The sequence below is a fragment of the Tamandua tetradactyla genome, chromosome 7 (assembly GCF_023851605.1).
Source record: "Tamandua tetradactyla isolate mTamTet1 chromosome 7, mTamTet1.pri, whole genome shotgun sequence".
Taxonomy (NCBI): Eukaryota; Metazoa; Chordata; class Mammalia; order Pilosa; family Myrmecophagidae; genus Tamandua; species Tamandua tetradactyla.
In genome coordinates, this window is record NC_135333.1 from 173,772,382 (window position 1) to 173,787,280 (window position 14,899).

A 14,899-nucleotide genomic window follows, 5' to 3' on the forward strand; every position below is an offset into this window, starting at 1 on the left:
CCCTGCTATACAGGCCATCTTTGCATTTCCATGGAAACCACAACCTCAAAGGAGCAGCAATCAAAGGCCTGAGTCTCTTTTCAGGACACTCCGGTACTTCCTTGATTGTTCTCACGATATCCTTGGAACATGCGGCTGAGCCAGGAATGCCAGCCCCACATTATAGATGTTACTGTTTGGACCCTCTTCTCCTACTGGGCTGGACATAGCTGGTTAAGCCCCAGGCACGAGGCTGTGGCTGGCTTCTTGGATTCGGGAATTCTTAATCCATGGAGGAGTGCTGCTGTATTTTACCACTCTGAATGGGCCTGCCCCGCGCCTGCCGGCTCCCACCGGCATATGTGGCCCCCACCCTGAGCGCCCCTTTTTCAGAGCAGCGGAGACACTGTCACTCCCAGGCAGCCCCGCAGTGACCTGCACTTGACGTGGTTTTTGGAGAACGAGCGTCAATGTGCATCGCCTGGCTGAGGCCAGGGCGAGGAGCAGCAAAGGCCAGGGGGAGACAGCTGGCTCTCCCACCCAAGGATGACCCCACCGGGAAACCAGGGCCCCTGGGGAAAGGAGGGGCTGAGGTCAGAGGTCAACTGCGTCCTGCAGAACCCCATGTCCAGCGGCTGCCGCTCGGGCACAGGGATCCAGGTGCGAAGGACACGCCCGGGGCCACCCTGTCGCAGGGTTTCCTCTTTCCTGTTGTCCCGAAGGACAGAATCAAATCATGACTTTGAGCTACAACTCAAGAAATTTTGGTTTGCATGGAAAAGGATTTCCCAGTAACTGCTTTAGAGTCGAGTTTTCTTTTCCTAATTTCTTTGGTTTTGAAGTCAAATCTATTTGCTGTGCATGGTCTAGGATGGTTTTGGTTAAGTCCTTTAAAATCTGAATTTATTACATGGAGAGTTTCCAGGGGAGGTGGGGAAGGAGCAGCTGGTGCTCTTTCGAAGCCCCCACTGTCCCCAGGTGGAAACCATAGCTGCCTGGGGGTGTGGCACTTCGGATGACTGAGGCCGAGTGGACAGTGGGCTGCAGGAAGCAGGGCCAAAACCACCTCCCCCGGGAGGGGAGCCCAAGGCCGGCCTCAGGCCTGCCCACTGGGGCCCGGGCAGCTCGGGGAGAGGAGCCAGGGGCTGGCAGACACGCGCCCCTTCCTTCATGGCTGAATCCGAGCCCGCTGAGGAACAGCACAGGGGCTGACAGACAGAGGCCCAATGCCCAGCTTCGGCGGCACTGAGTTGATTGGGGAGCACAGCTTTATGTCCGCAGCAGGCCCTGGCCCAGGCGGACAGCTGCAGTGTCCCTTTTGGGCAGCGGCCTCTGCCTGCCAGGGGTTTCCCAGCAGTGTGCACTGGTCGAGGGGGGAGCGCTGCTCCAGCAGACTCAGACCCTGCTTCCAGCCCTGGGCACCCCTTCCCTGCGTCTCCCTGGGAGACCTCGGTGGAATATGGAGAGAGGCCGGTGCCCAGGGCATGAGCAGAACCCCGGTGTCCTTGTACGGAGCCGGGCGCTGACCCTGTCCTTCCCTCCAGGGCACCTGCGTGAGCTGCTCCCTGCTGCACCGGAGCACGTGTCCTGCCAGCTCGGAGCCCACGGTGAGTGCTCCCGGCACCACACCCGTGCGAGAGGGGGCTTCCGTCCTTCCCACCTTCTCCCCTTCAAAGGCAGTGATCCTTGGGGTCACGGAAGAGCAGCTCTCAGCCTGCTGCTGGTGGGTGCAGAAAGGGAACCCGCAGGCCTGGTTTGAGTCCCCCCTCACAACCCCACACAAGTTCCTTAGCCTTTTTCCTCCAATTTTACGCATCTAAGTAACAATAATGATAGTGGTGGGATTACGATAGATGGCAAGCCAAGCACAATACCTACTTCACGTAGCCACTCGGTAAAGGTTCCTTTTTTACTTTTCCTTCTTAAATAAAATCCAACGTTTGTACTTGTTCTCCCCAAGCATTGTTCTGGAGAGAAATACAGGAAACGTCAAGACAGTGACCCCGGGACGACCACACGTTTTCACGTGCGGTTGAGCTCAGCTCCCGCTCCCAGAGGGTCAGTTAGATATTCGACGTTGTTCTGGGGCACAAGCGGAAGAAGATACAGTTTTGCTTTGCTTTAATCTGGACACGCTTTAATCTAAAAAGGAAAACGGAGAGTTGAAGCTCCATCTCCAGCGCGTATGCCCAGGCTCCATCTGTGGCAAAGCCAAGCAAGGCCAGGCGGAGGGCGGCAAAGGCTTAGGAAAGGGCTCCTCGCTCAGGAGGCCTCTTCACCGCAGAGACCGTGGCGCCTTCCACGTGATCCCGCTGCGGAATATTTAGGAAAGCAAAACACTCAAATAAGCACGCCCAGGTGTCCAGCCAGCTCCATGGCTCAGTGGGAAGGTCACCCCACGTGGGCGGGAGGGCAGGCGGCGCTCGAGACGGGGCATGGACCCGTGTGCCTGAAGCTGCCCCACGGGACGCTGCTGTCATCGCAGCCGCTGGGAACCAAGCAAGGGGACAGAGAACGCCCAAGTTCACCCCATCATGGCCCGGGAAGGGAGTGGAAGTAGGGTGCAGGGGTAGGAGCCAAGAGACACCCGATCGCCCCTCCTGGGTCCGTGCCCTGAGGCCCAAGGGCAGGGCTGGGGTGTCCCTTCCAGTCAGGCTCCCACTGCCTTCCAAGAGCACCTGGCCCTCTGTCTCGAGGCTAAAAGCAGAAGGAAATTCCAGATTTCTGGCCCTGTCAGAGACGGCAGCTTAGACACCCTGCAGTTTTGGTTTTGGTGTGTGGGTGTTTTAATATTTAAAACTTGAAGATTCCTGTCCCGCTTTCTGGTTGTCCATCGGGGCCCCTCCTCCCGGGAAGGCCGAGGCCGCACTGGTTTGGAAGCAGTGGCCGTTTCAGCTCACCTTTGCCCTCCAACCCGAGACCTGCCTCCTCCTCAAGGACCCAGGACTCGCCCTTCGCCACCAGCCTGGGGCGGGTTGTACCATGTCACCCTGCACAGGGCAGAAGTGGCACCAGTTGGCAGAGGTTTGGAAGGAGGCCAGTTATAGTTGATTATAGGGACATTTCAAGCTGGAAATCAGCAGCCTCGGTGACTTCACGAGTGCTTGAAATGTCTGTAATTTTATGATTTTGGAGCCTGCAAAGTTCTCATTTTTAGCAAGAGCCTAAAAATGAACAGTGAGCCTGACGTAAACATTTATTTAGCATGTAGTTTGATCCAGGATCTAAATTTTTATGACAAAACTTCACCTTGGTGTTGTTGCCCTTTCACAGATCAGGCCGGCAGAGGTGACCAGTGTCTCCTGCCGCCCGAGTCCGGGGGCTGAAGTCCGTGCACTGGGCCTGTGTCAGCCCCACTGCTCCCTGGAAAGGCCACTAACCTGTCCGGGCCTCTGTTTTCTCATCTCTAAAGAGGGACAAAAAGCACCCACCTGGTCTGTCCTGAGCAGGACTGGCCGTGTGTGTCCCGGGGGTGGAGTTCTCTATCACAGGTGGCCATGCAGTTAGGGTGACCCGGCGCTAGAGAATGGAAGCGCATTTAAACCCTCCCCGTGCCTGGGAAAAGCAAATCAGACTGTCGCTATTTTCCTTGGTCCCTCTCCCTCTAAGCTAGAGGGAGGCCTTTTCCCGGCTCCAGAACTTCTGTACTGGGGCAGTGGGTCTGGAAATGGTGTCAGGCAGCCGCCCGGGCAGGGCAGGGGCAGAGACAGGCACCACCGTGGCAAGCAGGGGCCTGGACCCATACCAGGGCAACGGAGGGCCAGGCGCCTCCTCAGAGGGACCCTGGCGGCCGACCCTTCACCCAGCCCTGTGTCGGTGGCCTGTGTCCTCTGCAGAGAGCCGAGGGCCCCAAAGACATGGGCGTGCTAACTGCGAATCTTCCCCGGCCTCCTCCAGGAGCTGTTCACGCACAGGTGTGTCTACACCAGCAGGACGCGGAGTCTGAAGAGTGGCTGTGCCCGATACTGCAACACCACTGTGAAGGTGAGACCCGTGGGCGGCCACGAATCCACAGCTCAGGGCTCAGCAGGGCCTGTGGGTGCCACGAATCCACGGCTCAGGGCTTGGCAGGGCCCGGCCACACTGCCCGCAGAGAGCTGGAGAGCAGGGTCGCAGCCGGGGCTCAGGCTGCCCCGTCCCTTGCACACCCCCCACCCCAGGTCCCTGACCCTCTTAGCTTAGAGCCTACACTCCCTTTTTTTCCTTTAATTTTTTACATATTTACAGCTCAACCTTTTCCTATCTTCACCACTCTCACGCCTACAATTCAGCAGGCTTAATTGCATGGACAGTGCCCTGCGCCCATCACCACGGCCCGCCCCCCCCATCCCCTATAGGCCCTGTACCCATCAGGCACTGCCTGGGCCCCCCCTGCTCCCCACGCAGGCAGCCTGCCTCTGCCCTCTGCCACTGTGGGTTTGCTCATTCCAATACCTGACCTAAGTGGAATTGCACACCCCTCGGGAGTGTACCCCAAGTGTTCCTGGGATGGGCTCACCCTGCAGGTCTCCATGTCAATGCCACCTGCCCCAGGGAGCCTTCCCCAGCCGCACTGCCCGCAACGGCCCTATCTCCCCGCCCAGCTGTGTTCCACTCGCTGCTGCCTTACCATGGCACTTCACTTTCACAGCATTTCCCACTCATGTGAATTATCTTCTTCATTATTAAGTTCAAAGTCTGTTGCCCTCACATGAGCCTGGCTCTGGGCACAGGTCCTTGTCTGCCCCTTTCATGCTGTGGGCGCAGGTGGGCATCCAGGGGCACCCATGGGCATCCACAGTGGGCACCCACAGTGAGCATCCAGGGGCACCCACAGGCACCCACGGTGGGCACCCACAGTGAGCACCCATGAACACCATGGCAGGCATCCACAGCGGGCACCCACAGTGAGCATCCAGGGGCACCCACAGGCATCCACAGCGGGCACCCACAGTGAGCATCCAGGGGCACCCATGGGCATCCACAGCGGGCACCCACAGTGAGCATCCAGGGGCACCCACAGGCACCCACGGTGGGCTCTCGGGATCTTTGGGAGTAGCTGGTGAGTTCCTGCCCAGCACCATCTGCAGGAGAAAGAGGCGAGACGGCACAGGGCAGCGCTGCCAGTGCGCGCCAGGGGGGCAGAGTCTGCCCCGAGGTGCTCGGGAGTGTCTAAGGACGTCACGTGTTGGGTTCCCAGATACCGAAGTGCTGCAAAGGCTTCTACGGCCCCGAATGCAGTCAGTGCCCAGGAGGCTTCGCGAACCCCTGCTCGGGAAACGGACAGGTGAGGGGGCAAGCCCCCGGAGCGCTTTCCGCGCATGCTGAGGTGACAAATAACCTTTTAAGCAATTCAGCAACAAGGAAGAAACCACACAGCACTGGCTGTTGCTCCCAGCAGGGAGGGACACGGAACAGCTGCTGCAGGGGCATCTGCACGAGAAGGGCTTCGGAGTGGGCGGGGGGCTTCCCAGCAGGGAGTCCGCTGACGCTGCTTCTGGCCCCTGCTCCCTGGTGCAACTGCGTGCCCTCGGGCACCTGGGCAGGGCTGCCCCACCCAGCCTTCCTCCTGCAGGGGTCGGGTCCACCGCCCTTCCAGGCCTCGGATTTGGTGAAACTCTAAATATATGCATGTGGCAAGGCCTGGCAATTGCTGATTTTAACTCCTCCGCAAAAGCCAGTGAAACGTAAGGTCAAACATGAATTCCTCTGGTGTGGAGGTGAAGGTAGCTGTGATGCCTGTGGGGCGCTGCAGCTCTGTGCAGTTGAGAAATCCGCAGCTAAAACCGGCTCTCTCGGGGAAGGAGAGCCAGAACAGCCCCAGGTGGGAAGCACGTGGAGGCAGGAGACGGGGCACGGGTCAGGCTCGGGGGGCAGCGGGGCCGGCGCTGGGCCATGGGCACCCATTCCAGGGCGGGAGGTGAGGAGCCAGGTGCCCGCCCCCAGGCTGAGCCGCGCGGTCCGAAGCTGCGAGCGGGACGAGTTGGAGCCCGCCAAAGTCCACCCCGCCCGCCTTGCCCCTCGGTGCCCTCGGGTGTCCCCGAGTGACTCCCAGGTGTCAGCAGCCCGGCCCCAGGGGTTAGCATGGGTGGCGTGGACCCCAAGTGAGAGCGTGGCACACAGGCACCCCTGCGTCAGGCGCTCACACCGGCCTCGGCTCGCAGTGTGAAGATGGCCGTGGCGGCCGCGGGACATGCACATGTGAGGCCGGCTTCCAGGGCTCGCGCTGTCACCTCTGCTCTGACCCCCAGAAGTATGGACCTCGGTGCGACCAACGTAAGTGTCACCCCTCCCTCTCCTGAGCCGTGGCCACTGTCCAGCACTGGTTCCCAAACCGGGTTCCAGCTGGCACAGATTCCCACTGACCAGGCCTGGGTGGGTCCTGAGAACCCGCCTTTCTAAGGGCTCCAAGGGGCAGCCGCGGTGGAGGGCCGCTCTCTCGAGGTGTCCCCCACACCCACATAGTGGCTGTGTGCCCACCCCCTGTGCCTGGTTTCCTGTAAATGGGGTGCACAGTGCTGAGCTCCTCGTAGATGGGGACAGGCCTGCATGGGCTGTGCCCTGCGAACATCAGCTGCTATCCTTTATGACTGCCGTTGCTGCTCCATCGTGACATGATGTCACGATGCCAGCAGAGCATGAGAAAATCCACAATAGAAATCGACAAATGCAGCTGTGTAATTATTAAAAAGGCATTATATTCTTTAAAATGCCACCATGTATATATGTAAATATATGTGTGTGTGTGTGGTTTTAAATACATATTTCTAATTTAACATTAGAACTTAATAATAGAATTTAACAATGAACGGGTACGTGCTTGCTTCCCCACGGTGGCAGAGTCGGACCGACGTGGAGGTAAAGCTGTTGACTTGCTGGCTATGTGAGCTAGTGAAGGTCTCTCCTTGCGCCTCAGTCTCCCCATCTATAAAGTGCAGATAGTGTCATAGGTTGTTGGCCGGATTAAATTAGATCATGAATTAGGGCTTTAGCACTGAGTGAACCAAGCAAGTAATTGATAAATGAAGCCTTTCTTATTATCACTTCTAGCCCCATTCATGCATTGCAAACACCCAAGCCTTCCCGTCAGTTACCGTGGTTGGTCCTCACGGCCACCTCTCCCGGTGGGCGGGAACCAGAGCAGAAAGGAGTCAGGGATTCTGAATCCCACGCCCACCGTCTTTTTGGCCCAGTAAGGAGTTCTAAGGGGTGCCTGAAAAATGGTGCCTGACCATGTTAGTATTTTTGTGTCATACAGAAGCCTCCTCTTCTTTCTGGCATCTTATTCCTGGCAAACTAAACCCTGAATTCCTTAAAAGTTTGTAAAAACTCCTTTTTGCTTTCAATTTTGCTTTCATTCCGGCCATGATTTTCTTGCCCCCCCCCCCCCCCCCTTACTCTTCTCTTCTCCGTCCCAGATGACCTCTTCTGGAGCAAAACCTCAGGTTCTGTCACCTCTGGTTGCCTTTCGAGCCCCTCAACCCTTGGCTCCCAGCTGCTCATTTCTTTGTGTGTCCTTTCCCTCCTGCCAGGCCGGGGAGCTGCGTCTGTGGGCTTTGAGGGCCCATGATCAAAGCAGAGGAGCCGGACACTGATAGAGTGACCCAGGGATGGGCAGGTGGCGGGGTCATAACAACCTACCCCCTACAGTCACGACGGGAGATGGACCTGGAGATCAGGGCTCGAGTCCCGCCTTGGAGCAGGGCAGCTGGGCGGACGAGTGGCGTCACCTCCCGGGCCTCAGTTTCCTCACCTGGAGAAGGGGCTATACAAGAACCCCCTCCTGGGCTGTGGTGACCACTGGCAGCTGGGCAGCTCGGGCGTCAGGCTGGCTCAGACAAAGCCAGGGCCAAATCTTGGCCTCTGGCTGTCCCCGGTCTGCCGTGACAAAGCACAGAGAGCGCGCGCACGAGCCCCACGCCAGGCCTGAGTCGGCGTGGAGAAACCACGTCTGTGTGGGCCTCCCGAGAGGGGGCCCGGGTCCAGACAGGCCTCCCGCCAGAGCTCAGCGCAGCGGCTGTCCAGGCCCCAGAGCCTGCGCCCAGGAAGGGCGGCCCTAACTCTGGGGTGCAGGGCCCCCTGTTGGCGTGCTCTCCCGGCCTGAGCACCCCTCTTCCTCCCCTCCAGAATGTCTCTGCACGCACGGCGTGTGTGACAGCAGGATCGACAGCGACGGGGCCTGCGTCTCCGGTACCTGCCGGGACGGCTCTGCCGGAAGGTTCTGTGACATGCAGACCTCAGCGTGCGGCCCGCATGCATGGTTCTGCCACGTCCACGCCAGCTGCGAGGACAGCAATGGCACGGCAAGGTAGGCCCTCCAGGCCACGGCCTTTCATCACTTCCTGGTGAACTGAGGCCGGTCTCTCCAGCTGACAGTGTGGTTCTGGTGGGGAAAAGCCTCCCGCAGGGCTGGTTCCAATCGCAGCATTTTCCGCTGTGAAACTCACCAACTGTGTGGCCTCGGGCCAGTTACTTAAACTCTGCGCCTCAGTGCCCTCGCCCGGACAGGAAAAATGATGTCACCTACCCTGCTGGGCAACTGTGGAGGTTAGAGAAACTGAGCAGAGAGCATCCAACACTGGGCTAGACCCTAATAGAAGCTTAGTCACAGAAATAATCATTATCACTTAAGGAAGTGAAAGTTTGTTGGCCAGTTTTCCAGCCCTTTAAAAAAACCTCTACTTCCTAAGGGCATTAATGTCAGCAACCTGTGAAAGGAGACTGGGTCTCAGTGGGTCACCATTTATCTCCGTTATACTGTCTGACACAAGCTGTGGGGCACAGAGAATGCTGGCCGAAATTTCCCTCTCTGGGAATGTCTGGTTCAAAGGCAGTAACCACCCAAAAAAATCCTGGGTGATGCAGAGAATATCTGTAATTCTCAGGCCCTATTTTTACACCACTTTTCTTAATTGCAGAGCTATTTGCTTCCTTGTCTATGACCTGTCTCCCCTCTGGAACGTAGGCTGAATGAGGCCAGGGGCTATGTCCCCCCTGGCCCCCACGATTGAGTGACGGAAACGCATCTCCCTAAGACGTTAGGGTCTATCTCAGTTCTTAATGCAAAACCCCATATATCTCAAATCACTCTTAAATCACCCCCAGAGGCCTGTAGAGGTGAGTCCATGTGTCCTACAGGGCCTTAGGAAAGTCCACGCGGGGAAAGACCACCAGACAGGAGCCTGGAGAAAATGGACAGTTATTTTGTTCATTTTTGGAGACCCATAAGCCTGAATGAGCAGGATGGATTCCCGCGGCGTCCCTGATGCCTACGCAGGGCACGCACTACAAATTTGTTGAGAAAAAAGGAGTGATGGCCGTGCATCTAACGGCCAGTGTCCTGATGGGGCACTTTGAGAGGGTGGTTGGTCAGGAAACCACATTGGCACGAAACGAGGCCCCTGAAGATGCTCTGCTTGGAGGAGAAAAAGCCCGAGGGACCAAAGAGTGGACAGGGAGGGGCACCCCCTGAGGACTCTCACTGCCCACACCAGAGGAGGAGGTCACATCGGCCCCCGCTGGGCTAGGGCATGGCTGGGCAGGGCAGGACGGCTGCACAGAGGCTCTCTGCAGGCCGGTGGAGCAGAGGAGCCACCGTGTCCGAACCGTGGGGACAGCGCCCTGCCCAGTGGCCACCCATGGCTCCTTTAATCTGATTTTGCGCATTCTCCTTTGCAGCTGTAGCTGCAAAGCCGGATACGAAGGTGATGGGATCTTCTGCTCGGAAATGGACCCTTGCTCAGGACTAAGCCCAGGGGTCTGCAGCCCCAATGTGAGTGTGGCCCTCCGGGGAACCTGCCTTCCAGAAGCCGCAGCTGATCCCGCCTCACATGCTGCAGCTTCTGCGTGAGCCTTGCCAGGAGGACTCGCTGTAGAGTTCCCCAGGCACCTTCTGAGCCTCCACTGCTAAGTGAAGGTGTCCAGGGGCTGCCCTAGCTCCAGATGTGCAGGGAACTTTGGGTTCCTAAAAATGCAACCTGCGAGTCAGGTATTGAGATCAACAGCCATAAACTCTTGAATCAAATTTTTCAACTTATTTGGGAATTTAATATACATGATGTCATTTGTTCCTCCCACAACCCAGTAAAGCAGATATTGTTATCCCCATATTCCTGATTAGGAAACTGAGGCCCAAGGAGGTTAAGTGACTTGCCCAAAGTTCTACTCCTGTTAGGGATGTGGCCAGAACCCACCACTGCCTTCACGAATACCCCTCGAATATCACCGTCATCAGCAACAACACTCTGACCCCAGGATGTTCACCCTTGCCTATGACTTACTGATTGGTCTTCCTACTTCTGTTTTCTTACCCTCAGTACATTGTCCAAATAACAACCAGCACAGCTCCAAGCGAATCGGGATTTATTTCCCCCATGCTTCAACACCTTCGCAACTTCTCCCAGCTCAGAGAGGAAATCCAGACTCGAATACCTTGCCCCTGCCTACCACACATCAGACTCCCCGTGGGCGAGTCCTACCCACCTCAGACAGCCTCCTGCCCACAGTTCCACTTGTCCCTGTGGCCTCCCCCACCTTGTCCTTTGGCCTCCTGCTGTGGTTATCCTGGGAGGGCCTGGGAGGTGTGGGGTGCAGGGTGCTTGGGCCCTGGCACTATAAGACTCAGGTTCCTGCTTCTTTGTAGCTGTGTGACCTTGGGCAAGTTACTGCACTCCTCGGAGCCCGAGTTTCCTTATCTATAAAACTGAGATAATAGCAGAGCCCCGTCAGCAGGACTGTTAAACCTGCAGAACTATCCAGAACAGTCCCTGGCTCGTTAAATGGTGTGACGACATTGGCACCAGTGGCCAGTTGCTGGCCAGCTCCAAGCAGTTGTGCCCTTTAAAATCAACTCCTCTTCTCCACTGACCTCAATACAAATGTTTCCATCACGTCCACTGCCCTGAATGTACATCTGTGTTTCGAGAATACACTTCTGGAAATCCCTGTTACTTGCGGAGCCGGGCGGCTGGCCTGAGGCGCAAGAGCCGTGCTTTCTCCTTATCTCCCGCAGGCAGAATGCATCAAAACCGGCCCAGGCGCCCACAGCTGCGTGTGCCGGCCAGGGTGGACGGGGAGCGGGAGAGACTGCTCGCAGCTCAACAACTGCCTGCTGCCCGGCGCCGGCGGCTGTCACAGCAACGCCACCTGCCTGCACGTGGGCCCAGGGCAGGTGAGCGTGCACGGCCGATGGCAAAGAGGATGTGGGCTCCCGCCAGTGGCTTTTCCTTCTCCCCTAGACACGGGAGCTTTGCAGGAGCTTACTGAGGCTTTTTATGCTTTGTTGCGATGAGAATGGAGTAACTGTCATCACAAACCTAGGATGCTATCTCTCCTGAGGAGGAGGAGGCTGAGGCACAGAGAGGCTAAGTTAGCCATTTGCCCAGATCACACAGAAAATAGATCACGGTGCAAGAGACCCAGGCCGTCTGCCCTGCTGCCAGCCCGGGGTGGCTCCTCGTGTCTCTGCCGCATACTGTGGCTTCTCAGCAGCACACTCACCCACCCTCCTTCCATGGAGCCTGTACAGAAGGCGAGGAGTTAGGCAGCCCCAGGGTGGGGGGGAGGTAACTGCAGGCAAGCCCCCTCCCCACCGAGCCCCAGCGCCCCCACCATCCCAAAGAGGGGGCAAGAGGGTGTGGCCTGAAAAAGCCGAGGAGGGCAGAGGGTGGGGGCAAGGCCACAGGTTTCCCCGCGCCCCTTTCTTCTGAATCGTACTACACCTTCTCACTTTTATGATCTAAGGCTGAACTTTTCTGAGAAACCCACCAAATTACTCTCTGCTCTTTGGGAGATGCATTTCCGGCTCCCGCAACATCCTGTTGGTGGTGGAGCCTCGCCTCGTGCTAGGGCGTCACCCGGCCCCGGCCCCTGTGACCCCGGCCCTCGGGCATCTGTGCATATACCAGCAGTCGGACGGCCGCGCGGCGGGGAAGGAATCGAGTGGGCTTTCCTTGGGGGGCAAGTTAACCCAGACACGTGGGTACCAAAGAGTGAAGCCCCTAGTGCCCACCACTGCCTCTTTGGGCTGTAAAATATTTTTAAATGACAAAGCTGCTGTAGAACTGTTAGCCATCTCACTATCTTTATTTTTAATGATGCTTTCCAGTTCAAAACTGGAAAAGAAACATTCTTTCTTCCCAAAGTGGCTAAGATTCAGAACCCTCATTATCCTCCCATTTTACCTCAGTCTTAAGCCTTTGGGCCGACCAAAGCCAACCTAGAAAGTCAATAGCGAAACCCACGCAGGCCTGAGTGAGTGGAGCTGCTCCTGCTTTTTCATCCGTCCTCCCAGCCGTTCACTCCACAGCCCAGGCCAGGCTCTGAGGATATGGAAGAAAGACAGCCATGGGGAAGAGACAAGCTGGCAGGCGTTAAAGGCCACGGAGGCTAGAATGTGTGGGGGGGCTGAGAGGTGCCCCCTTGACCCCCCCATGCGGGTACGGGTTTTGGCCACTCCCCCCCCCAGCTGAGCCTGGTCAAGCACAGTCCCGTATACGTGCACATGTATTTAAATTGCATACACGTTTCATCCTGCAACTGGTATGCCTGTATGTAAGACACATATTTACCTTTTAAATTATACCAGGAAATAACACCTATCAAAGATAAAATACATTAATTGAAGCTGTTCACTTCTTGCCATGAACGCACGGCTCGCCCGTGCCGCCCCTGGGTCCCAAACGCCTGGCCCCCGCCCCCCCGCCCCTGTCCTTTCCGCGGGTGGCTCCTCGGCTCCCCCCTCCCACTCTGCCCCTCCCGCAAGGGTCCCCGAGGCTGGAGGAAGGGGGAAGGGCCCTCCAGAGCACTGCCCTCCCCTCCTCACTCCACAGTATCACACGTGCCAGTTAATCCATTTGGCTTAGAATATCTCTAATTTTTCAGAGTGCGTCCAATACTGGTCCCTTCTAAACTGCTTTTCATGCATCTGTGCTTTGTCTTCCTCTCTAAATTGAGGCAGTTTAAGTTGGTTGGTGCCTTAACAGTCAGTTGATCAACACCTGTTTTTCCCCAAATTGAAGGCATGACTCCACCTTTCATTATATTTCAAATTTCAAAAGAATGCGTGATAGTGGAAGAAATTTAGGGGAAAAAAAAAAGGAGGGAAAATTAAAATTGCTCTCAGGTTGCCCCGTGATCACCATTTGTATGCTGGAGCATTTTTTCTTCTGGTCCTCATGCACAGGTTTGGTTCCCCCGCCCCCTGTACAGTGTTGCAATCATCTGCACAATTGTGTTTCCTCTGCACTTAGATACACATTTCCACATTGTACGACCTCCATCAGTCTAGCCACTGCAGGGGTGCAGCTGTGCATGGCCGGAGAGCCGCTGAGGTGCGAGTGGAGGCTGAAATGCAGCCCGGACCCTCTCACAGGCACGCGCCCTGGGCAGGCCTAAGTCCCCAGAGGAAGGAAGGGCTTTTTTGTGGCATGAAGGTGCTGTCACCCGTGAGCCAGATGCCCACTGGTTGTCCAGGAGATGGTGACTTACTCAAATTCTCCTGCTTAGAGCGAATGCCTTTGCCTAATTGCACAAAGCACCCGCAGGCCAGCAGCGGTCCATGCCGGGCTGTCCCAAGGGGACCGACATTTGCAATGTGGTGCTCACTGGGGTCCAGTTCTCTCTGGGACCATCTCTATGTGGCACTTCTGTGCCAATGACCTCGGGAAAGGGAGGAAGTGTCAGAGTGCAATGTGCGGTGTGGAATGTGACAAGCCAAAGTGCCTTCTTCCTGGGGCCAGGCGGCCGTGGGGACATGGAGGGTTTGCCCCCAGAAGAGAGAAGATGCACATTTCCAATGACCCCTTTGACTCTGTTCTTGGAATTACAGAACGACTGTGAGTGCAAGGAGGGATTCCGAGGTAACGGGATTGACTGTGAACCGATAACTTCCTGCTTGGAGCAATCCGGGAAATGTCACCCATTGGTGAGTAACTTGGTTAGTTTGGGCTTTTTGCTTTCCTTACTGAATGAAAAAATTATTTAAGAAAGGGAAAAAAAAAGGCTAGATTGCTTCTTGTCTGGGCCTTGTAGTGATCAAATCTGTTGCAACACCCCCTGACCCCCAAGGGGTTCTTCAGCAGAACGTGGTGATTCGGCAACTTTCGCTCCACCCCAAGGCTTGGAAAAACCAAGTCAGGTTCCCAGATAAAATGCCGGATGTCCAGTTAAAATTTGAATTTCAGATAAATAAATAGTAATTTTCAGCGCCAGTATGCCCCAAATATCACACAGAAAATACTTGTGCTAAAAACTATTCATCATTCATCTCTGAAATTCAGATTTAACTGGGTGCGCTGTGTCTTTTCCTTTTTTTTTTGCATGGACAGGCTCCGGGAATCGAACCCGGGTCTCCAGCATGGCAGGTGAGAACTCTGCCATGAGCCACAATTACACCGCCCTGCCCTGTGTTTTTATTTGCTAATTCTGGCAACTCTAAACCAACAGGATAGTTGAAAAGGCAACTGGACTCCCATCTTGAATGTCATAACAGAGTTTTATTCAAATTATTGGTGAAAATCTCCATTCAAGGGCAGACTGTGCCGTTTCTAAGTTGTGGAAGAGTGGGCAAAGACATTCAAGCTGGGCACGTTCAGGCTTACAGAAGAGCGTCACTAAGCAGTGGAACCAGCGAGGAAGGTGCCGGAGTCACATACCTTGTGTTTTCAAGTAATGGAATCCATGCAGAGCGGCTGTGAGCAAACGGGAGTTCGCGGAGTTCCCCGGGGCAGCTCAGGGAGGAAAAGTCGCCCCAGATTTCCCAGGGCCCGAAGCAGGCAGGAAGGTCCCGGGCCAAGGCAACTCCTCCCCGGCCCTCTGCGGTCCTTGTGGGCTCTCGGTTCGCTTCTCTCTGCTGCATTCACTTTGTCTTGGTGCCTCTCTCTGTCTTCATTCCCAGATCTTAGTGCTCCTCTGGCATCCTGGGGTAAATGACTGCCCGTTC

At 56.3% G+C, this 14,899-nt stretch overlaps 1 protein-coding gene across 3 annotated transcripts in view; it reads left to right on the plus strand.

Moving 5' to 3' along the window:
• STAB2 (stabilin 2) overlaps positions 1-14,899 on the plus strand; it is a 168,062-nt gene that overhangs the window by 63,003 nt on the left and 90,160 nt on the right. For all 3 annotated transcript variants that reach the window (XM_077111830.1, XM_077111831.1, XM_077111832.1), the window contains exons 19-26: positions 1,524-1,586; positions 3,877-3,963; positions 5,159-5,245; positions 6,123-6,234; positions 8,086-8,266; positions 9,637-9,730; positions 10,970-11,128; positions 13,787-13,882. In XM_077111830.1, coding sequence (XP_076967945.1) covers positions 1,524-1,586; positions 3,877-3,963; positions 5,159-5,245; positions 6,123-6,234; positions 8,086-8,266; positions 9,637-9,730; positions 10,970-11,128; positions 13,787-13,882 — 879 coding nt within the window. The remainder of the gene's footprint in view (positions 1-1,523; positions 1,587-3,876; positions 3,964-5,158; positions 5,246-6,122; positions 6,235-8,085; positions 8,267-9,636; positions 9,731-10,969; positions 11,129-13,786; positions 13,883-14,899) is intronic.